The 24,308-nt window shown below is 42.2% G+C and overlaps 1 protein-coding gene across 6 annotated transcripts in view; it reads right to left on the reverse strand.

Annotated features, from left to right (window-relative positions):
• The window catches only part of CUL4B (cullin 4B), a 55,528-nt gene that overhangs the window by 24,457 nt on the left and 6,763 nt on the right, over positions 1–24,308 (reverse strand). For 2 of the 6 annotated variants that reach the window (XM_049644767.1, XM_049644765.1), the window contains exons 1-3: positions 15,275–15,577; positions 9,704–10,243; positions 7,257–7,372 (exon numbers count right to left, since the gene is read on the reverse strand). In XM_049644767.1, coding sequence (XP_049500724.1) covers positions 7,257–7,372; positions 9,704–10,243; positions 15,275–15,338 — 720 coding nt within the window. In that variant the 5' untranslated portion in view covers positions 15,339–15,577. Of the gene's footprint in view, positions 1–7,256; positions 7,373–9,703; positions 10,244–10,997; positions 11,225–15,274; positions 15,578–24,308 lie in introns of those variants that run through there. The other 4 variants (XM_049644768.1, XM_049644769.1, XM_049644770.1 and 1 more) reach the window with 4 other exon arrangements.

Genomic DNA, 24,308 nt, shown 5'->3' on the forward strand with positions numbered 1-24,308 from the left:
AGATCTCACAGTCTTTGGATTCGAGCCCCATGTCGGGCTCGGTGCTGACAACTCGAGCCTGGAGGCTACTTCAGATTCTGTGTCTCCCTCTCTCTCTGCCCCTCCCCCGCTCATGCGCGTGCGCTCTCTCTCTCCAAAATAAATAAACATTAAAATAATAAATAAATAAATAAACAAACAAACAATCTATCTATCTTTGGGGCACCGGGGTGGCTCAGTCGGTTGATTTCAGCTCAGGTCATGATCCCAGAGTCACGGGATAGAGTTCTGTGTTGGACTCTGCACTAAGCATGAAGCCTGCTTAAGATTCTCCCCCCTCTCTCCCTCTGCCTCTCTCCCCCCTTGCACGCTCTCTCTCTAAACTAAAAAAATTTTTTTAATCTTTAAAAAAATATACAAAGGACTAAACCATGTGGTTCATGGTCTACCATTTACGTAAAAAAGACAAAACAAATAAAACACACACACAGTTGTTTTTACATACATGAGACACTGCTGGAAAGATACTCCCCAAACTAATAGTGTTTGTGGAGAGAGGAACTAACTGAGTTGTGGGGGGGTGGGGGTGGGGTGGGTAGAGGATAGGGTGGAAGTGAAACTTTTCACTATATGTTCTGTATTATTTTTTGGATTTTGAACTAGATGAATACATTAAGTCCTCAAAAAATTTAAAATATTTGCCTTACCCAATAAACCCTATCTTCCCCACCACCACTTTTCAGCATGGCATTCAAGGCTCAATTTTACCATTTTAGTCTCATGTCTGTTTATGATCTTCCACACATACTATCATCTAAACACTCTGCTTTCCTTACTTTTTAAAGCAAGGTTTGTTTGGAGCAATCACGTGTGCCTAAAATAGGGACTTCCAAAAATTTTTGACAAGCCACAGTTAAGAAACACATTGTATGTCACAATCCATTATACATAAATTTATGTAACTTAAAATTTTCATGAAACTACACTTATTGTTACTATGTGTGATGTTCTTTGATTATTTTCTATTTCATGTCTTTTAAAAAATGCTGGTCATGGCGGGGGGGGGGGGGGTGGGGGGGGGTGGTGCTGGATGGCTCAGTCGGTTAAGCATCCAACTTCAGGTCAGGTCATGATCTCACCATCCGGTCCATGAGTTCCAGCCCCGTGTCAGGCTATGTGTAGACAAGCTCAGTGCCTGGAACCTGTTTCAGATTCTGTGTCTCCCTCTCTCTCTGCCCCTTCCCCGCTCATGCTGTATCTATCTCTTAAAAATAAACATTAAAAAAAATTTTTTTAATGCTGGTCACAAACTACTCATTTCATGAAGCTACTTAAATATAAGCACCTTAGGAAAAAGGCCTAAGTGATCTTTTTATGTCCATGGCATCTGTCCAGCTTTGCACACAGTAAGCAGTAACTAATTCAACAAGAACTATTTAACTAAGTGCTCTGTACCCTATTAAGTACTGGGATAGAAACATGAATAGGAAAATGTTAAATAACTACTTAAAGTTTGGGATAAGCTCTATTTTATTCCAGATCTTTGAAATGAACTATTAGAAATGTATTTAGTATTGTTTTATGTCTCATTTCACATGCAACTATTTATATCAAGCAGATTCTAGATCATTTTAAAAGTCTCTTAAATAAAATTATCTTTTTACTTAAGCTCCTAATCATTACTGGTAAATATGCTGCCTTAAAAATTCTTTTTCAGGGGCGCCTGGGTGGCTCAGTCGGTTGGGCGTCCGACTTCGGCTCCGGTCACGATCTCGCGGTCCGTGAGTTCGAGCTCCGCGTCGGGCTCTGTGCTGACAGCTCAGAGCCTGGAGCCTGTTTCAGATTCTGTGTCTCCCTCTCTCTCTGACCCTCCCCCGTTCATGCTCTGTCTCTGTCTCAAAAATAAATAAACGTTAAAAAAAATTTTTTTTAAATTCTTTTTCAATGTAGTCAGATATAAAATAGAACATTCTAACAAGTTTCTAACCTTTATTCCCCAAAACCTCAGCCCCTCCCCTCCAAAATCCATACATATCACATCAAAAACATGTTTATCTGAAAAAAAAGTGTTTGTCTGAAACAAACAAAACCACACACTCCAAAGAAACGTAAACATGTAGCAAACAAAATGTAAAACTATAGTTCCTGAAATTTGATGCTTTGGGGAATACAGGATTTAAGACAGCAAAGGCACATAAGATTGCACATGGGGCAAGAGAAGGAACAGAAATGAGGGTAAGTAGTAACACTAGAATAAAAAAATGAAAAGGACTAAAATAAGAATAAAAAATACAAAAACTACAAAAATATACACAGTAAGGGAGGAAATCTAGAAATTTTTCTCATTTAACAACGATAGACACCAAGAAAGATATTAAATTCCCACAGGGTGCTGAACTCTGGCCGTTGGCCTAATGGGTTGGGTGTTATTTTTCAAACCATATATTTAAAGAAAGGAAAACACACCACCAAGTTTTCAACAAACGATACAGCAATAAAATCTAATTTATCTTTTTACATTTAGGAAAAATGGCTACAAGATACTCAAAATATATCTAAAACTAAGAACTTACAGAAAGGAAACCAGACATGAAACCTAAATTATTTTTCTTTTTACAGCTAGTAAAAAAGGATTTAAATAAGACTAAAATTATCAAGGACTAAGAATTTGTAGTCGCACTTTAAAAAAAAAAATGTTTGTTTATTTTTGAGAGAGAGCATGAGGAGGGGAGGGGCACAGAGAGATGGAGACAGAGGATGTGAATCTGAAGCAGGCACCTCACTGTCCGCAGCGAGCCAGACATGGGGCTTGAATCCACAAACCTTGAGATCATGACCTGAGCCAAAATCAAGAGTGGTACGCTTAACCAACTGAGCTATCCAGGCGTCCCCCCCGCAACTATTATTAATAATACATAAAATTATTTCCATCAGAATTGAAGTATGGACTAGACTTGCCTTCGAATAAAATAAACATTTATATTAAGAATAAATGTTATATTTTCATATATAAACTACCAGCCACCTCCAAAAAAGGTAGCTGATTTTAAAAGACTATACAGCTACTTATACAAGGCTGAGTACGTAAGAAAAATAATCCCATTATTTAAAACACCCAAAATTCCAACTATTATAAGATATCACATGTAAAAAACAAGACATATTCTTGAGAAGTAAAAGATCCTTGTTCCTAGAGAGTTCCTCTCTTTATTATTCTTTCAATTTGGCTAATGATGTCTACCGACACGTATCTGGAATGTAATCTATTTATCAGCCAGCTGTTCTGACTCAGTGTGGATTTAGAATTTTATAACATGTGGCTTTAGAGCTGTACAGTAAAGGGTAATCTAAAAATAAAGATATCTTTTTAAAAGACTCATTTATTATCATCATTATCAATGATGACACCAACAAACAGTAGACATTGTAACAAGCAGTTTTTCTGCAGTATTTTGTTTACAACTAAACAACCCTAACACAAAGATAATGTTACTCTTCCATTTTGCAAATGAGGAAAACAAGGCTTAGAGGAGTAACTTGCCCAAAGTTATCATGAGTGGCAGATCTCTAATCTAAATCAGGCTGATCAACTCAAAAGTCAGTGCACTTAACCATACTCCTATCTGTAGTCAATCAAAAATAAGCAAACAAAAAAAATCCCCCAAACTAAAATAACATTAACCAACCACTGCCTCACACTTACCAGGATTTCAAGGTTGTCGAGGAAAGATATTTTTAAACTCAAGTACAATTCTCATTTAAAATCACCCTTAAAAGACATTTGTTTCTTGCAAATGCACTCAGAACCACATATTCTGTTCTAGAAACTAAAAACTCAGGGAGGCAGTACATGCCATCCATACTAGGGACTTCTATGATTAAGCTTTAAAACCGTTTGCGTGCAGAGAAAAAAGTTCTGCATAGATATATGCCAAATAAGCGTTTACTTCGGATACAAAGGATAGCATGGGGGAATGAGAGGTTTGGTGAACTTTTGCTTGGTGTAATACTACATACTTCTACAGTTTCAATTTTAGGAGAGTACTTTTTTTTTTTTTAGGAGAGTACTTTTAATTTACATTTCAACCAGTCAAAATTAAACAAGCACCTGAAATCCAGATGGTATGAACTTTACTCCCTTTATCTTTTTATCTTTTTGTGAACTTGAACATCTCAAAATAAACTTTCTGAGAATGATCCAAACGAGCATTTATAAAATTAAAGTCAAAAACAAAAACAGTTATAAACAAATGCTTTTGAATTTATTAAAGCAGAAATAGTAAAGAACTATGAAAAATGCAAAGAGTTAAAAAGCTGTATCACTGATTTTAGGCTAAAGAAATGCAACTGAACAATAGCATGTAATAATTCTGAAATACAGGAAAGGAAAAACAGAAAAAATGTAAGCTATGAGCTCCTGAAACAAAGACATTTAACAGAACCAATTTATCAGGAAAAAATTTTTTAATGTTTCTTTAATTTTGAGAGAGAGAGAGAGAGAGAGGGAGAACATGCCTGTGCTAGCGGGGGAGGGGCAGAGAGAGAGAGGGAGACAGAACCCAAAGCAGGCTCAGCGCAGAACCCAACACAGAGCTCGAACCCACCAACCTTGAGATCGCGACCTGATCCAAAGTCAGACGCTTAACTGAGCCACCCAGACGCCCCAGGAGAAATATTTTTGAACCCCAAAGCTCCAGAAAAATATTCAAGGTAAAGTAAATAGGCTTCATTAGCAATCACAATCTGCCATAAATACAAAATATATAAAATAACATTATTGAAACTAAAGATGCTGTACACCAGCATATCCAAATAAACACCATATATGTACACGAATGAAAAAATTACCTTCTTTGATGACAAAGTTTTTTCCCTAAAGTGAAGTATTTATTTGCCTCAAACACTGCACTACAGAGGTATTCAAAGAGCTGTGGTGTATTAGTGAAGCAGCATAGTAGTAAAAATGCACTGGACTTGAAACTTAGGCATCTCATTATTTAACTTCCCTGAGACTCAGTTTCCTCATCAACAGAGGAATAATAAGCACTCCCTTATCCACTTCACAAAAGGTTACTTCTACAATGCTTAAATGAAATAATAAAAGATGCACCTGCTTTGTAGACTGTCACCTGCACTATATGAAAAAAGCTATTGGACTACATGATCTTATCTCTTGAAGCCCTTCCAACTCCAATTCCATAATTCTACTTTTAGTATTGTACAACTCAGGAGCCACATGTGCAATATACCAACAAAGCCAAGTAAGGTGGGTTCATTCTTAAGTAATAACTTCCTACTACTACCACCACTATCTGATACTTCCATAGCTTTATAAGGATTAGAATACTGTATAACATTATTACTATGGTTCGGACGTTGTTCTGAGTGTTTTGCATGCACTGACTCATTCAATTTTCAAAGCAACAGAAACTGGTGATCTTAATTGGCTTATTACAAGTGAAAAAGCCACACTGTGACTTATGAAAGAGCTGTACTAGTGATATCATCTTGTATTTCTAGATCATAGTGCTTCGAGGTGTTTCTCACATCTTACTGGATTCTTACAAGTAGCTCCATGAGGTAGATAGGACAGTTCTTCTTTCCCTTATTTTACAGAGAAGCAAACTGAAGTTGAGAGAGGTCTAATTTCTTGCTCAAGATCACAAAGGTGATAGCAGCCAAAACCAGATCCCAAATCTGTCTCCTGACTCCTAACCCAGTGTTTGTCCATTACTACACAGCCTCTGCAACTAAAGTCAATAGATGAAAACTACAAATTCTGATGAGCTGAACCAACTTAACTTCTTACAAGGTATTTATCAATATAAAAGACTCTAAGAGTGCTTGGGTGGCTCATTTGGATAAGCTCCTGACTCTTGGTTTCAGCTCAGGTCATGATCTCATGGTTTGTGAGTCTGAGCCCCAAGTTAGGCTAAACGCTGACAGCAGAGAAACTGCTTGGGATTCTCTTTCTCCCTGTCTCTCGCCACATCCCTGTGTGTGTGCGCTCTCTCAAAATAAATAAACTTAAAAAAATTAAAAATAAAAAAAACAATTCAAGCTACTAGATTCTGAAATATTTTTTTATATGCAACTGCTGACGCTATAATGGAAAGTAACTTCTTGAAGTGGTTGTGTCAGAAATACAGTAGGGAAAAATACCTTAGTAGTAAGAAGTCTAAATCAGTAATTGCCCTTAATAGTATATTTAAACCAAACACTTCAAATATAGACCCATCTGTTAAGCAAAAGAAACAAACCTGAACCTCAGAGGAAGTCACCGGACTGCTCATTTTTTTGGCTAAGGATGGTCTTGCAGTCCAGAAGATAAGACAAATGTAAAGAGCAAGAAAAAGAAATGGCGGGGCGCCTGGGTGGCTCAGTCAGTTGAGCATCTGACTTCCGCTCAGGTCATGATCTCACGGCTCTGGAGTTCAAGCCCCACATCAGGCTCTGTGCTGACACCTCAGAGCCTGAAGCCCCCTTCTGATTCTGTGTCTCCCTCTCTCTCTGCCCTCCCCCTCTCGCATTCTGTCTCTCTCTCTCTCAAAAGAAAAAGAAATGGCAAAAGTCTACTACTACAAAGGAAGAAGGATAAAATACAGAGTATCTGCATTTCTTGAGGCCCTTCCTATAGGCAAATAACACCACTTAGCAAGAAGTGCCACAACAGAATGATGTTACCAGATATCATCTTTGGGATCTAGGCTATAGGATTCCATTATAGGAATATAATTGGATTATACCAAGGTACTCCTTACTGTAAATCCTAATCAGAAGGGTCCAAAATAAACCCGAAATATACCAATATGACTGTACTCATAGTTTATGTCAGAATGTCAGAGTATGTGGTTTGATTATAAAAGAATGCATAAGTGGGGCGCCTGGGTGGCTTGGTCGGTTAAGCGTCCGACTTTGGGACTTCGGCTCAGGTCATGATCTCACGGCCCGTGAATTCGACCCCCGCGTCGGGCTGGCCCGTGAGTTCGAGCCCCGCGTCGGGCTCTGTGCTGACCGCTCAGAGCCTGCAGCCTGTTTCAGATTCTGTGTCTCCCTCTGTCTCTGCCCCTCCCCTGTTCATGCTCTCTCTCTCTGTCTCAAAAATAAATAAACGTTGAAAAAAAAATTTAAAAAAAAAAAGAATGCATAAGTTAATCAAGAAATTGTAATTAGAAGAGAACCAAAAGTCTACAGAAGGACTCATTTCAAAGTAAAATCCATATACATCCCACCTCAATATATGCTAGCCAAATCTGGCTATCCACATTAACACGTACCTGATAGAGTTCTTCTAAATTGTACTTAATCGAAGTACTATTCTGGATAGCTTCCACCGCTTCTTTCAGTTTCTGCCATGTTTCATCTGTGTAGTTCTCCGGTAATTTAGGCTTATCTAGATAATATGTAGAAAGTTGATGTCAGAATATATAGTATATGGTAACGAAAGGATCCATTAAAAGTGCAATAATAGTATTACTGCTTTTTAAGAGTAAATTTTGATTTTTATAATTATTACATCTAAATATTAAAGTAACTACTGGAGGCGCCTGGGTGGCTCAGAAGGTTAAACATCCGACTTCGGCTCAGGTCATATCTTGTAGTTCATGAGTTCGAGCCCCGTGTTGGGCTCTGTGCTGACAGCTCAGAGCCTGGATCCTGCTTCGGATTGTGTCTCCCTCTCTCTCTGCCCTTCCCCCAGTCACGCTCTGTCTCTCAAAAATAAATAAACATAAAAAAATAAAAAATAAAGTAACTACTGTATTTAAGCTTAGCATAAAGAATAAAATTTGAAATGCCAGAATATTGTTCGTCATTTTGACTCACCTATTAGAATTCACCTTTAGGTGAAGTTTTTTTTTCTATTGACTGTATTGCTTCAAAAAATAAAAATTCAAGAATCACAGATAAAAAAATAACAATCCTGATCTTATTCGAGGACATGTAAAACCTAGCAAGTCAGTTGACATGCATTTTGTACCTGAGATTTGAAATACTGAATGTCTACTATGTACAGGTACTTTATAAATCTCTTAATCTTCCTAACAACGCTCTAAGGAAGGTATTATCACCCCTATTTTGCAACAGAGGAAACTGAGGCCAGAAGACTCGATTTAGTAAGGCTTGCCCAAGGTCATCAAAGCTAATCAATGGCAAAACTGGAATTCTAATCCAAGTCTGTTTGACTCTCACATAAATTTATGCAGCATCTACAAATGAAAAGAAACATCTTAACTCAGGTTTTAATTTAAATTCCATCTATGAGCAGAGTAAAATTTTTAAAAATTAAAACATCCAAATGACTCCAGAACCTATGTAGCATTTTCAGAGTGGAAAGGAATATCTTAACCCGGGCCTTAATTTAAACTTCATTGACCAACAAGGAATATTTTTTAAATTAAAACATTCAAATGTCTTAATGTGTTTTTAGTTTAAGAGGGAGAGAAAAAAACCCAAACAAAATCTCTGAAACCAGTATGCAAATGAAATTAGGGATAAAGCTCATCTCTTTAAAAATCCTTGGCTATTACATCCATATACTTGGAGTGGAACAGTGAACACATTAGTCAATTACAATTCACATTCACTTCAGAAAAGTATACTATTAAACCAGAAAGATTACAACACTCTTGAGAACCTGGGGATGGGAGAAGAATGACAGAAAAAAAAGAGAAGGTTAAAAATAAACACTATAACCCTCTGCTTTAGACAAAATAGAGCATATTCTTGATTTTCACACTAATGTTGAAAACACAAGCACCAAGAAGCTAATTTTCTGAATACTAATATTTACCCACAAGGCACTTATCTGGTAAATATTACTTAAGTTCATTCATTTATTTCTCCGTTTAATAAACCTCTTAGCATCTATTACCTGCCAGTTAAGGGTGTTGAAAAACTAAGTCAGAAAACTAGAAACACAGTTAACAGAAAAAAGTAATTCAGCTCAAAATCTGTTGATTTTATATACATCAGTGCATTCATAATACTCTCAATCACATATCTCAAATGTAAAATGAACAAATTTTCCTAAATTTGAACTGCAGGTCAGTACTCTAAAACCCATTTTAGTGAAAAAAAAAAGATGTAGTAATTGTTCCCATCTTTAAACTAGTGGTACAGAGTTACTACTTATCTGTATACACAGTATTTTTGACTTCCAAACCCTACCTTTGGAAAGAAATGCAGAGATCATAAATATTTTTCTCCAAATACTGCTTCCACAAGGGGTTTCAAGAATATAATGTTCAACATTACAAATCTAACTATAAATCTTCACTGAGCATGAAAAGATCACCATTGCTACCTGCATTTCTAGGGACTAGAAAATGTGGCCTACTGAAGCATAAAAATAAAAATCACCAGTACGAAAGCTCACTATGCACCTGAAATAAATAAACCTCTTTAGAATACAAATTTCTCACCTGTAAAATCCGGATCAATCATACCGATTCTCAGTATTGTAATGAGTAACAGTAGATAGAAGAAGCTGAGCCAGACCTCAAAATACTGCCCAGAAACACTCGGTGTATGCTTCAGCACAAGGATACTAACCACCCCCGGAAAATGAACCCTCCACCCAAAAAAGGACCTCCCTCCACCTCATTGATTATGCATAAAACATTAGGCCACCTCTATACTGTTTAATATATTAACATAAACAGAGCACGTGACCGCTCAAGTGTCAAATCCTTAGTAGGTGATTATGGATTTTGGCCTTGGTTACCTTTAAAGTTCTTGATCACTAACTTCTTAGCAGAGCCAGGCTTGCTGTTAGCAAAGCTAGAAGTGGTGGTAGAAGATTTGGCTAGGCCGTTTGCATGATGCACCGAAGCCACAGAAGAGATTAATATACTCTTATTTTTAAGCTGCTGCTGCTGAGATGTTGCAGCAGTTGGTGAAGATGAGGAGGAAGAAGAGGAGGATTCCTCAGCCATCTTCGCATCAAACCCTACAAACTCCAGGGTGTCTTCAAAACGCAGCTTCTTCTGTATCGGTACGTGGCTGGAAGTAGCCACTGAAACCCCCAGGCAGAAGGACGAGGTTGAAGGGGATGCCGAATCCCTGGGTTGTAAAGGAGGAGTGGAAGAGGAAGAGGTGGAATCAAAGTCTTCTCTCTCGTTACTACTATTACTGCCGCTACTGCTGCTGCTGTTTAACTTTCTCTTCTTGGCAGAGGTGGGCGGAGTGGTGCTGGTATTACCATCAGTGGCAGATCTGACCTCCTGAGCAGCAGCAGCAGCTGAGGGATTGGGGGAAGAAAAACCTGTTGGAAACATGAAAATAGCGGGGTCAACAGGCAGAGGAGCATCAAAAACCTACGTTTATATGCCTGCGTGCGTGTAGGAGAGAAGGTGGCAATGCTAGAGGGGGAAGGGAAGAAAGAGAGGAGAAACACAGAGGACGAGAAGGAAAGTGAAGGGGGGGCTACACCGGGGGAATGGGAGGGTTTGGGAAGGCGGATAGGCTGACACCAGGAGTGAGCAGAACGAGGGGGGAGAGCGAATGAGGAGGCAGACAGGTAAACGGCGGTGCCGTCCCCCTCCCCTGCTTTTCGGTCTCTCTCCCCCCTTTCTGCTGGAGCGACTCAGTGAGTCTGTGAGGCTGCAGCTCCTCCTCCTGTTCTCCCTCTCTCTGGGAGGGGAGATGCCGTGGTTGGGGGGAGGGGGGAGGGGGAGAGAACCAAGGCTTGTTATTGTCAATAGCACAAGAGGCTAAAGATGGCGCCACTTCCGGTCACGCGGCGGCGAGGGAGGGGCGGCGTCTGTCCTCGGGAGTGGGGGGTGGAGAGAAGCACTGCAAGGCGCCCGAGGGGCGGGGGTGCTGGCTCCTGGGGAGGCGGCGGGAAAGCGGCAGCTAAGGCGCCCAAGACGCTCGTGCTCCTTCCCTAGCTCTCGCTGTTCCTCCCCCTCCCTCTCCCGCTCCCCTTCCTTGGCAGCACTCTCCTCCCCCGGTCCGCCGGTAACTCCCACCCCCTCCTTAACGGTCCCGCGGGAAGCTTCGCGCTGCAGCGCCCTTACCGGAAGTGACTGGGCAGACACTTTTCATAGCGCCCAGATCCCGAAGCCCCCAGGTCCGCAGGACTTGAGTGGGGGGGGTGGGGGAGGGAGAAAAGGGGGGTAAGAGAAGTGGAAAGGGAGGAGGGGGCGGGCTTTCTAGACACCTCCCGAGCTCCTGATTGGAGCTTTGTGAACGCGAGGCGGGCGGGGTAGGGGGAAGGTGGCGGGAGAAGCAGCGGGAAGGAGCCTGAAGGGGAGGGAAGGTGGTGACGGTGAGGGGCGGGGTGAGCTAGCTGGGAAAAAAGAGGAGGAGGAAGACAGGAAGGGAGGGAGTAAAAAGTAAGGGAACCGAGAATGGAAACTTTGAAAGAGATAAAGGAATAAGGAGGGGTTGTAAGGCATGGGGAGTAACCCGAAATGAAGGAAAATATGATCATGGCATTATGCCTGCTGCTAAGAAGGAATGTCCTGACGTTAAAATAGGAAAGGAAAACGATGTTAGATACAAAGAAAATGAGTTTTTGCTTCGATTGAGCTATAAATTGTTTCTCTTATGTCAAGGACACTGCTGACCCAACACTGAATAGGGCCTGAGTTTTGATACCTTTTTCAGTAATGTAGCTGTAAAATCTTTTTACCTTCCTACCAGGAGCATTTTCTAAGATGGCTGGCCAGAGTTAGGGTGCATTCTAAGGTCCAAGAAACAAGCAGGTAACTAACACCCCCCACACACACACACACAATACGCAACGACCTCCTCAGTCATTAATCCAATAATTTACGGACCAAACAAAGTGACTTTTACCAAATCTCAATTCAGAACTGTTTCAAAGAACACATTTTGGAAGAATGATATTGGCAAAAATCAATGTTTTCTACCAATATATTCCACAAATCCCCAATTCCAAAATAGATTACTCTTAAGAACAAACCTCTAAATGTGGTTAAATTAGCAGCACTAACCTTGTAAATTTGCTGCTGGGAGTTTTTGTTTAACCTGAGGGCATGGGGGGGGGCACAATGTCAAATAAAACTAAATCTGCCAACCTGTTGATCATTCTAATTGCAGAAACATCCAACTGAAAGACTTTATGCCACACATGATATCAGGTCCCTACCATTGAGAAGCCAGTAGGGGAAGAGGGTTTCAAAACTAATTTCCCTAACAGTTGTATAACATATGTACAAAGTGCTCCGGAAACATGTGAATCAAGAAATTCGGAAGAATTTTGGAATAATCGGTTTCACATAGGAATTGTTTATGCTGGGTGTCAGAGTGGGAACTGCCAAAAAGACGAGTGAGGGGGAAGGTCAAAGGCATTCTGGGCAGTGCAAATGGGCAAAGCAGGGAGTTGTGAAAGGGCCTGGCCTGTTTATGGAAATATGGAAAGTGCAATGAAGCTACCAAGTAAGATGTCTAGTTAGAAGTAAGGAAAATGAGGCTCAAGAGTGCCTGGGTAAAGGCCAAGAGCAGGCCACCCAAAATGTAACACAATGGCATATTGATTATTTTGAATTGAAGCTACTTGGGAAACCACTGGCACAAGAACACGCAGACCCTGTTCTGTCCCCCTGAAAGCAAGAAACAAATCTCCCATAAGGCAAATATGCTCCCTGTACTAAGAAAGAAAAAGACATCCTTATCACCAGTAAAGCTGAGAAAGCTGCAGAAACCAACGTTTTTCTAATCTACCTCAACCTAAATTCCGCTTAGAATTCCGTAATTTAATTAAAGCTCTCAAACACCTGTTTTCTTTATCCCTTCAATTCCTCACAAATTTACTGTCTCATTGTCTAAAATGTATTAAGAACTGCCTGCCTTGGTCATTTCTCGAGATCTCTGTGTCCACGTAATAAAACTTTGGGGTTTTTTTCCTCCTATTAATCTGTCTCCTGTGAATTTAATTCTTAATCCAGCTGGAAGACCTTGAAGGGTAGAGGAAGAATGTTTCCTTCCCTCCTCTGGCACACAAAGCCAAAAATCTGGTCTACTCTGTGGGCTAGGTTAGACAGCAAGGAAAGGAGGGAGCAAGCTAGGCTTTTAAAAGCAGGGGAGTAACAGGACTGTGGGTGGAGTAAAAGCAGTTTGTATTGAATAGTTTTAGAGAGACAAATCAGAACCCTAAGAATGAATCAATTTTCTAGCTGTCATACAAGCCCACTTTATTTATTTATTTATTTATTTATTTATTTATTTATTTAAAAAATTTAGGTCTTCATAAGTCTGTAGTTAAAATGCAAATCCTCCTAAAAGAGGTACCACCTGGAACCACTATCAGCTTTGTGCTGTTTGATGACAATTGGCTGAGAGCAAGGCTCTAATGGAACTTAGGCCCTAGGACCATAGAGAACAGAGATGGAGGCCAAAAAGAGGGGGAATGGATTCCTATCTGTTTTGAATGTACCATTTTGTTCTGGCTGCCTAAAATGACTGTCAACTCTTAAAGCCAGGAAAGGTATCCTAAAGCACTAAACCTTCCTTTAGTGTGTCTCATATTTCACACGATGCTGAACAACTGTAAATGCAAAGTAAATACTGAAAATTTCATTGAATGAGAAAATAATGCCGTGTCTTTACATCTTTACAAGGGAAGATTAGCTAATTTTCCGGATTTAATGAACAAGGTTGTTCCAATTTGTGTAGTTATAATTTCTTAGAAGGGTGTGTGGATGGGCCAGCTGATAATGGCCCAAATTGATACATTTTCTAGAAGGATTTGCATTTTTTTTATTTAAAAAAAATTTTTTTAACGTTTATTTATTTTTGAGACAGAGAGAGACAGAGCATGAACGGGGGAGGGGCAGAGAGAGAGGGAGACACAGAACCCCGGAAGCAGGGTCCAGGCTCTGGGCCATCAGCCCAGAGCCCCACGCGGGGCTCGAACTCACAGACTGCGAGATGGTGACCTGAGCTGAAGCCGGATGCTTAACCGACTGAGCCACCCAGGTGCCCCTAGAAGGATTTGCATTTTAACCAAGTACTTTTCAAGACCAAAAAAATGGGCCTTGTTTTAATTCATGTAATTATATTTCTTAAAGGGTATATGGAAGTGCTGGCTATTTTTAAAATTACAAATATTAGTACAACAGAAAGGGAATGGACATAAAGGTAGAAAACTGCTTTTGCCATACAAAGATAAACTTTTATACTAACATAAAGCATAGCTGAGTCTTGTTAATATTCAACTACACTCTGGTAATAATAGCTCCCAATCTGACAAGATTATCTAAGCCCTTCGGTTTTCCAAGTTACATGTTAGCTCTAAAAGCACAGATCCTTGGCTCTTGAGCACTAGCTCACTTTGAATGACCCAGCAGTCCTACCTACTATTTAAGTTTTCCATGAAATATCCTTAAATGAGTTTTGTGGAAAAATATTTTTCTTTTTTATCTTGGTGATTAATGCGAATCTTCCTTTTGATATCTTAACAACCTTATTTTGTGCCAGCTCAATCCTCACATATTTAGCATATCTTAATATGGAGATGTAATTGTAATAATGATTTTTTTTTATTTAGCATTTAGATTTTGTGGCACAAACCAACTTAGATATTACTATATGATGTGTGAGGACCAGAATTTTGTGTCTTCTTGGACCCTTGAACCAATTTAAAAAGAAAAACCTTCCATATTTCTTTGTAAAACATCTTTTACATCAAGAATCAAGTACACCCAAACATTTGCCAACCGTTGTTAAACACATTCTCAACATTAAAATACATTTCTCAAGGTTGAACTCACTGAAACCACAATAATCAAGACTGCAATGTAGAACACCATACAATTATGGCCATTATCAGACTAAACCAGATTGGGCACTTAACACATATTCCATATATAGAATCTTTCATCTTGTGAGTTCAACTCATACCTTAGAAACATTAATTAAACTTTACAGTGCTGCCAGATGAAGTATAGTTACTACTGGTATTCTTTTAATCAAGCAAATAAATAAACCTGTAGCTTCTTATAAAGGTAAACATGTATAAAGAAAGATATACAAAAACAGAGGACAAGTTTTTCTAATGTCCATTCCCCTATTTTGGCAGGCATGTCTCTAAAAGAGAGGGGTGCTGTGGTGGCTCAGTCATCAGTTAATCGTCCGACTCTTGGTTTCGGCTCTGGTCATGATCTCACAGTTCGTGAGTTCTAGCCCCACATCAGGCTCTGCAATGATAGTGCAGAGTCTGCTTGGGATTCTTTCTCTCTCTCTCCCTCTCTCTGCCCCTCTCCTGCTCATGCTGTCTCTGTGTCTCAAAATAACTAAAATTCTAAAAAACTTTAAAAAAGAGTATAACCTGATTCCCTTTTTTGATCACGGGAATTCCCCAAGTTACTTTGTTTTGTGTCTTCTCCAGACATCTCAGAGCAGCGATTTGTCAGCGATAGACACCCCTGGAAGCCTTGTTGTCCACAGGTGGAATCTTCCTTAAATAGGAGATAGTGATTGCTCAGGAGAATACTAAAGATATTTCTGCAGCAAGCATTGTTTAAGAATGTGTCTAGAAAAGACAACTGGTGGGTAAAACGTAGTCCATGCTGCCTATCGGCCTTTCTGAAAGACCATCTTTGAAGCAGGGAAGTACAGAAAAGTTAAACCAGGCAGTGGTGAGGTAGTCAACATGATGTCATAATAAGGGCTCTGTGATGCTCTCAACAGCAAGGGGCTGCTAGGAGACGACTGAGGAGGTCAAAGCTTAAGCAAAGATGATCCAACTACACCCTTTGCCCATCCTAGAGTTGCTTTTTTTTTTTAATGTTTATTTTTGAGAGAGAGAGAGAGCGTGAGCAGGGGAGGAGCAGAGAGAGAGGGAGACAAAGAGTCAGAAACAGGCTCTAGGCTCTGAGCTGGTAGCAGAGCCTGACGTGGGGCTCAAACCCACGAACCATGGGATCAGGACCTGAGCCAAAGTCAGACGCTTGGGGCGCCTGGGTGGCTCAGTCGGTTAAGCGGCCAACTTCGGCTCAGGTCATGATCTCGTGGTCCGTGAGTTCCAGCCCCGCGTCGGGCTCTGTGCTGACAGCTCAGAGCCTGGAGCCTGTTTCAGATTCTGTGTCTCCCTCTCTCTGCCCCTCCCCCGTTCATGCTCTGTCTCTCTCTGTCTCAAAAATAAATAAACGTTAAAAAAAATTAAAAAATAAAGTCAGATGCTTAATCGACTGAGCCACTCAGGCACCCCTCCTAGAGTTGCTTTATAAAGCAAGAAACTTGATAAAAAATGCTAAACCTGTGGTGCTCAGTGCAATGTAAATAAATATAACACAGATCTCATATTTTTAACAAAATCATTTATCTTCTACGTAAAATTATCTCATCAACTTAAGACTTACTGACTTGGGTACATCAAACATTTGAGGACTTAGCCCCTTAGCACAGAGATTTTACCTATAGTCCTACCGTGAACCATCTGGAAAGCAGATTTCAGGACTGAAAGTTAGGGCCAGGCCATTTTCCCTGTGGGTTTGGGGTAGGGGACTGGATCAACCACAGATGACTTTTTTCTTTGGTGCTGCCATGCACTTGTTTATTGTGGAGTTGCTGGGCCTATTTTTAACTTTCCCTTCACTTTATCAATGACTATCATAGTCCCCCCCCCCCCCCCCCCCCCGCCTCCCGTCCTGCTTCAAGGTTTGATATTCCAATAGCATTTGGCTTTTCTTTTTCTCCAGAGCAAGGCCAATTTAGGTTTAAACCAGTGGTTCCCAACTCCAAGTAAACAACAGAATTGCCTGGGGACTTAAAAAAAAAACAACACACCTTTGCCCAGGTTTGAAACCAGTCCAACTGAATTAGAATCTCTGTGAGTAGGGCCTCAACGATCATTATTTCTAAGTTCTCAGGGTGAATCTACATACCTCCAAGATTGAGACCACAGCTGTAGATGAACTAAGTACCATCATGATTTGAATGAAGCTGATAAGCCTTTGTACTCTTTAATGCCCGAAATTTCACAATTATTTATTCATTCCTTTTGATAAAAATAGTCTCCTTCTCTAAGAATCCTTTTTTCAAATGCAAATTAGCCAGGGAGACTCAGTTCCTGACCCTTTAAGGTGAATGGTTCTGGGGAACAAAGGATAATACAAAAGTCCTAAATGCCTGGAGGTAAACAGAACAAGGACGAGACATTGCAAGGGGGGATGTGGGGGGGGGGGGGGGTAAAGTTACCAGCAGGGGAGGAAAGATTTCTGAGAGTACATTTTGCTGACCTCACAGTATTGCCTGGGGCCAATCCTGCTTTGTGATGACTGCATATTTAAGATCTAGTCAAGTTTATCTCAGCTGCCAAAAGCTTATTCAAAGAAATTTAAATATTTTTTATAAACAAAACAAAGACCAGACATTGAGAATGTAGATTTGGGACTATCTATAAATGCCCAACTCTGAATTATTCACCATATGGATGTTTCTATTGCCAAGTGATCTGTTTTTCCTGATTCCATTAAATGTCCTTTATTCCCACCAATAGCATTATTTTTCTTGCCAATTCATTTGGTCATTCAACAAAAATGTGTTGAGCAACTACTCTGGGCAAGGCATGGTGCTAGATGTCATAAGGGAATACAGAACTAATACGAAATTCCATTTGTGGTTGATTTTACAGTTTTTCAAAGCACTTTCACACACAATCTTATTTTATCCTCATAACCACACTGTGAGATAGGTCAGGTGCCATCCCCATTTTACAGATGAGAAACAGACTCAGAGAAGGAGGTTTAAATGACTTGCCAAGGGGCGCCTGGGTGGCTCAGTCGGTTAAGTGTCCGACTTCAGCTCAGGTCACGATCTCACACTCCGTGAGTTCGAGCCCCGCGTCGAGCTCTGGGCCGATGGCTCAGAGCCTGGAGCCTGCTTCCGATTCTGTGTCTCCCTCTCTCTCTGCCCCTCCCCCGTTCATGCTCTGTCTCTCTCTGTCTCAAAAATAAATAAACGTTAAAAAAAAATTAAAAAAAAAATGACTTGCCAAGGACACGAAGTACACAGACGTAAACCAAACACACTTTTTCTCCAAACCCAAATAAGGTACTTCCTGTAATTTCTAGTTTAGTAAGGAGACATGCCATAAAATTGTCTCAAGTAATAGACAAGTTAGGAAAAGACGTTCAGGGTCCCACTCACCAGAAGAAAAAAAAGTGAGGAATAAAAAATCACTCCTTTATTGAGATGAGCCAAATCACAGAGCCCAATAGGAGACCCAGCTTGGATTCAGTTCAGGCAGGATCCAGCAGCAAGCAATGCACATTTAAGAAGACAGTAGCAATTTGGTTCTAGAGAATCAGTCCATTCTTTGGCTGGACCCTCAGCCCAATGGCTGATCTTCACTAGAGGTAGAAACCAGTTCCTTCTCCTAGCCAAATCTAGACAAACACTGAACAAGCCTTGCCTAAGGACCTGTCACTGAGTATACAAAGACAACCCTTGCCCTCAAACAGTTCTCAATTGGCCTAGTGGGTGAGGCAGACAATTAGAGAACAGAGTGATAAAAGCTGCTTTAGGAGCACAGAAGAGAGACACCTGCACAGCCTAGGAAGGTGGGGTGGGGTGGGGTGGGGTAGAGAAAAGGTGGGCGTGGGGAGTTACAAATAGCTTCCAAAGAAAGTAATTTAATTAAAAATTTTTAACATTTTATTTCATTTTTTGAGTGAGACCATGAGCAGGGGAAGGGCAGAGAGAGAGACACAGAATCTGAAGTAGGCTCCAGGCTCTGAACTGTCAGCACAGAGCCTGACGCAGAACTGGAACTCATGAATTCCAAGATCATGGCCTGAGCCAAAGTCGGAAGCTCAACCAACTGAGCCACCCAGGTGCCCCGAAAATAATTCAATTTAAATCCATGAGGGTAAGTGGGAATTAACCCGGCAAGGAGAATGGGAGGAGGCAAGGGGCACAAAGAAGGAAACTAGGGTGCATGTTTAAATCCTAAAGGTGAGAAAGACTAAGACATATTCAGGATCAGCAAGTAAACTAGATGTCAGTGAATAGTTTAGTTTGTCCTAACTGATCCCCCTGGAGTGCTATGGAGGGGAATTAAGGCAGCATCCCAGTCTCATTTATGGTACAGTAATTCCTAGGCTTCTTAGCACCAGGCCTTACTCGTATCCCCTACTTGGAGCTGTGGCTGTTACAGCATATACTTGGCGCCCAGGAAGAGACAAGCCACAGGCACTCGGGGAATCAGAAAAGACAGTTTACTGAGCACCGGTGCCGGCCCAGTGGAGTCACCTCCAAAGCCTGAGCCCCAAACCTTGGCAATCAGCCTCCTTTATGGCTGGGATGGTAGGGGGTTGAGAGACAAAAGAAAAAGGGGAAGGGGCCCTTATCAGTGGTGCTAACTGGGCAGTTGGTGGACACAGGAGGCAAACAAGATTACAGAAGCCAAAAGTATGCAAGGGGAGAATCCAGCCTCAGGCATCTGGCTGGACCATTTTATCTTGTTTTTACTAGCAAGCTTTTCTTCTCATTCCCCCCTCTTGATTCTCCAGCTGCGGTAGCACTTAGAGAAAATCAGTTTGTGGGGCCCAAGGAATGAAAGGAGGGGCGAAGACCATTCTGGCTTCCTCCTGTTGGACAGGGACGTCAAAGGAAGGGGTGAGGCAGCTAGGGTTCTTCATCATACAAAGGAGAGTAGCAACAGCTAGAATAGTCCAACTGGAGCATCCATATGGTGCTCCAAGAGTTCCATGAATCTGCTAGTTCCTGTCTTCCTTTGTTGATTCACTCCTTTCACTGCTGGACTGTACCTCAGACTTTCCCTGATTGGATGACACAGAAGCAACAAACCTTCATTTCGGAAGAGACACAGTCCTCTCCCTTGGGCAGTTAGCAGGTCCAGCACTACAGCAAAGAGTATAGCAACAAGTATGGAAAGAAAAATAGGTGGGGATGACAATGAAATCTGAGAGAGAATGATTTGGTATAGTTCACTTAAGTTGCGTGGTGATTTCCTCAAGCTTCTGGTTACAGAGAGTTCTCAGGTGTTGGCTGCCAGCCACGTATAGTCTGTTGTCTCCTTAAGGGTGGTCTGTAGAGGATCATTCTGTTAGCAGTTACTTTTCATTCCAAGTGGTTGTCAGGTGACAGGTGGGCTGCCTTTACTCCAGAATGGTGGATCCAGGTTAGTCCTGCACCCTGAGAGCTGTGGGTGTGGTTAGCACAAGAAGGTCCCTTCCAGGTAGGTTTAAGCAGTTCCTTTTTCCAATCTTTTATCCAAACCTGATCCCCAGGTTTGTGGGGGTGTACAGTTATTCCTAGGGAAATAGACATCCTGTCTGTCACCCATCTATGTATCTCAAATACAGTTTTCCCTAGTCCGTTTAGTCGTTTTTGTATTTCTCAATTCCCTAGCTTTCAGGTCCCCCTTGAATTTGACTAGTGGAGGGGGTCTTCCACGTAGGATCTCGAATGGGGAGAATCCTGTTTTTTCCCCGGGGTGTGCAGTGTATTCACAGAAGAGCTAGGGGTAGTGTATCTGGCCAGGGCAAGTTAGTTTCCTGACATAGTTTTGCCATGGCTGATTTAAGGGTCCGGTTCATACGTTCCACTTTCCCTGAACTCTGGGGCTGGTAGGCTGTAAGTTCCATTGGATACCTAGGGTTTTGGCTATTTGTTGTGCCACCTCAGCCATGAAAGCTGGGCCATTGTCCGAGCCTCTGGTTAACTGAGAATGATACCCCTTGGCAAGGCCTTGGTTACTTCTCTTGCCTTTTTGGTGTGTGTGGGATAGGCTTCAACCCAGCCCGAAAACGTGCAGATAAATACCAAAAGATATTCGTATCATCCGCTGGGTCTTATTTTGGTAAAGTCTACCTCTAAATCTTCGAAGGGTGCCTGACCACAGCGTTGGATTCCCATGGGCCCAGTGGGGCCTTGTTTGGCATTATTCTGAGCACAGAGGAGGCAGTGTTGAGAGACTGAGGCACAGAGTGATGGGAGTCGAGCAGTTACATAGTAACGGCTCAGTAAGGTTTCAAGGGCGGTTTTTCCTAGGTGGGCAAGCTCAGGCTGCTGGAGAACCACCTAGTGGGCTCGCTGCTCTGGTGATATAGACTCTTTGGTCTGGAAGTACCCACCACCCTTCTTTTGTCTGGCCTCCTTTTTCCTGCTGTGCCCATTTTGTTTCTTGGATTGTGTGCCTTGGGGAAGCGGGCAGTTCCGGGGCCAGCATGATTTTTGAGGGTGTTGTTTTCCTGCTGCTTGGTTAGCTGCAGCATCAGCTCGTCTGTTACGTTCCGACACTGAGTCCTTTCCTCTTTGGTGTCCCTTGCAGTGGATGACTTGGTTTCCAGACTGCCCTTAATAGTTTTACGATTTCTTCCCGATTTTTTATTTCTCTTCCTCCTGCACTCAAAAGTCTTCTCTCCTTGTATAGAGCCCCACGTACATGTAGAGTGGCAAAGGCATAGCTCAAGTCCGCATATACGTTGGCCTGTTTGTCTTTACAGAGTTCTAGTGCTCTTATTAGGGCCTACAGTTCTGCTCTTCGGGCTGACCATCCTTGTGGAAGGGCCTTTGCTTCTATGACCTCAAAATCAGAGACTACTGCATAACCAGCATATCTTTTGTCTTCATTCATGAAGCTGCTGCCGTCGGTGTACAGGATGAGGTCAGGGTTTGTAAGAGCCTGTCTAATAGGTCGGGTCAGCTAGAATAGACTTCATCAAGTACCTCTAGAAGATCATGCTCTGGGGTCCCTGCTGCTACGAGCAAGGAAGTGGCACGGTTTATAGTTGTTATGGCTCCCAATCTTTTTTTTTTTTTTTTAAGATTTACATCCAAATTAGTTAGCATATAGTGCAACGATATCAGGAGTAGATTCCTTAGTGCCCCCTAACCCATTTAGCCCATCCCCTTCCCTCAATCCCTCCAGTAACCCTCATTTTGTTCTCCATATTTCTGAGTCTCTTATGTTTTGTCCCCCTCCCTGTTTTTATATTATTTTTGTTTCCCTTCCCTTATATTCATCTGTTTATTCTCTTAAAGTCCTCATATGAGTGAAGTCATATGATTTTTGTCTTTCTCTAATTTCACTTAGCATTATACCCTCCAGTTCCATCCACGTAGTTGCAAATGGCAAGATTTCATTCTTTTTTGATGGCCAAGTAATACTCCATTGTATATATATACCACATCTTCTTTATCCATTCATCCATCGATGGACATTTGGGCTCTTTCCATACTTTGGCTATTGTTGATAGTGCTGCTATAAACATGGGGGTGCATGTGTCCCTTTGAAACAGCACACCTATACCCCTTGGATAAATGTTATGGCTCCCAATCTTATTCATGGGTTCTCACATAGCAGTCCCTGATATTGTGTCATCTGAGCATGCATTAGCCAGTGTCGCCCTCTGGCATCCATCAAGGTAATAACAGAATGGGGAACCTTAACATTTAGGTTTGCCCCAACATGAGTTTGTCTGCTTCCTTGATTAAAAGTGTGGTGGCTACCAGGGCCCTCAGACAGGGAGGCCACCCTGCCGCAACTGAGTCAATCTGCTTTGAAAGGTATGCCACTGGTCTTTGCCAAGGTCCAAATTCCCCAGTGAGAACCTCCAGGGCCACCCCATTATTCTCATGTACCAACAGGTTGAAATCTCGTGATCTGGGAGTCCCAAGGCTGGTGCCTCCGTGAGTTTTGTTTTTATGGTCTTTATGAAAGCCTTTTCTTATTAGGGCCGCAGAAAAAGGGTGCTCTCTCTTCCCTCTTTAGCGCCTCATATAGAGGTCTGGCCAACTCTGAGAAACCTGGGATCCATATTCAACAAAATCCTGCTGCTCCCAGGAACTCTCGGATCTGCCAACGGGTAGCGGGAACCAGAATGGCACAGATTGCCTGTTACCTTTCGGCTCCCAACATCCGTTTGCCTTGGGTAATTGTGAAGCCCAAATATTTAACTTCCTGTTGGCAAATCTGTGGCTCCTACAATGGTGACTTCTCAACCTGACAGAGGTGCCACCTTGTGCCACCACAGAGTGTTCAGCCCCAGTGTCGACCACGAAGTCTATTATTTGGCCCCCCACCTTCATTTTGACCATGGGCTCATGGGGGCCTACTTAGCTAGAGTTCAGTCTTTCCTAGTAAGAGTCCACTCCTGTCAGTCCAATCAGGTCTGCCTTAGGTGGTTCTGGTTGGTAGCATCTGGGTGAAGAGGTTTTTGGTTTCCCTTTTTGGCGGTTGGGCATTCATTTTTCCACTGTCCACATTCCTTGATCCGGTCCCCATGGGGCCCTACTTTTTTCTTCTTGCATCCCTCATGGTTTCTGTGGGGGCCCTTCCGGAGGGGGTGGTTGCCTCAAGGCCACAGCCAGAAGAGCTGCCTTTTGTTTCATTCTTCAGTCTGCCTCTTTTCTGGCACCTTGATCCTAGTTTACAGAAATCTTGTTGGCAATTTCCAATAATTCGGTGGCATTTTTTCCAGGGAATCCTTCCAATTTTTTTGCGCTTGTCTAATGTCACTTTGGGCCTGTCCCACAAAGGCAGCATTGACCATGTGCTGATTTTGGGGTGCTTCTAGGCCGAATGGAGTGTAAATTCTGAAGGCTTCACATAATCTTTCATAGAAATCAGCTGGACTCTCTTCTGAAGGCTTTTGTAGGACCTCAGATACCTTTGCCATTTTGGTGGGCTTTTTGGCCCCTGCTTCTACCCCTGGAGGAAGGCGGGTCAGTATCTTCCTAATCTGGCCCTTCCCACCTCTGTGTTAGGGTCCCAGCAGGGCTCCTCTTCGGGCATACCTTCCCATACTCAAGCCTCAACTTCTAGATTCCCATCTGGTGCCTGAGTCTAGAGCCATTTTCTGGCTTCAGTGACAATTCGTCAGTGCTCTTCCATGTTGAAAAGGGTAAGCAGAAGCTGCTTACAGCCGACCCAGGCAGGGTGGTGAGTCTGGATTATGGATTCTAGGCGATCTATCATCGCCTGTGGCTTCTCAGAGTAGGGTGGCATGTGGTGTTTCCAGTTAAGGAGGTCAGTAGTGGGGAATGGTTGGTAGTAGAAAACCAATCCCCCTCTTGTCGGGTCCCATCGGGGCCTATTCTCTGGGGACCCCTAGTCTCCCACAATGGCATCTGCATTGCCGTTGTGGGCCTTGGACCTTGAGCCACAGACCTAAGACATCTCCCTACCAGTTCAGGTGTCCCAAGTTGGGGCGGGCTGGCTGCTGGCAGAGGCGTGACCGACGGAGGTGGACTATCAGGCAGGCGAGGTTCCCCTCCCTCAATTGATGGGATGCTGGGGCATATGGGGCTGAAATGGAGGGACTTCTGAAGTTTCTTGGGAGAACGGGGGACAGTTTTTTCTGCTGTGAAGTCTTCTTGGCCTGTGCCACTAA

Source organism: Panthera uncia, chromosome X, assembly GCF_023721935.1.
Source record: "Panthera uncia isolate 11264 chromosome X, Puncia_PCG_1.0, whole genome shotgun sequence".
In the NCBI taxonomy this organism is placed as follows: Eukaryota; Metazoa; Chordata; class Mammalia; order Carnivora; family Felidae; genus Panthera; species Panthera uncia.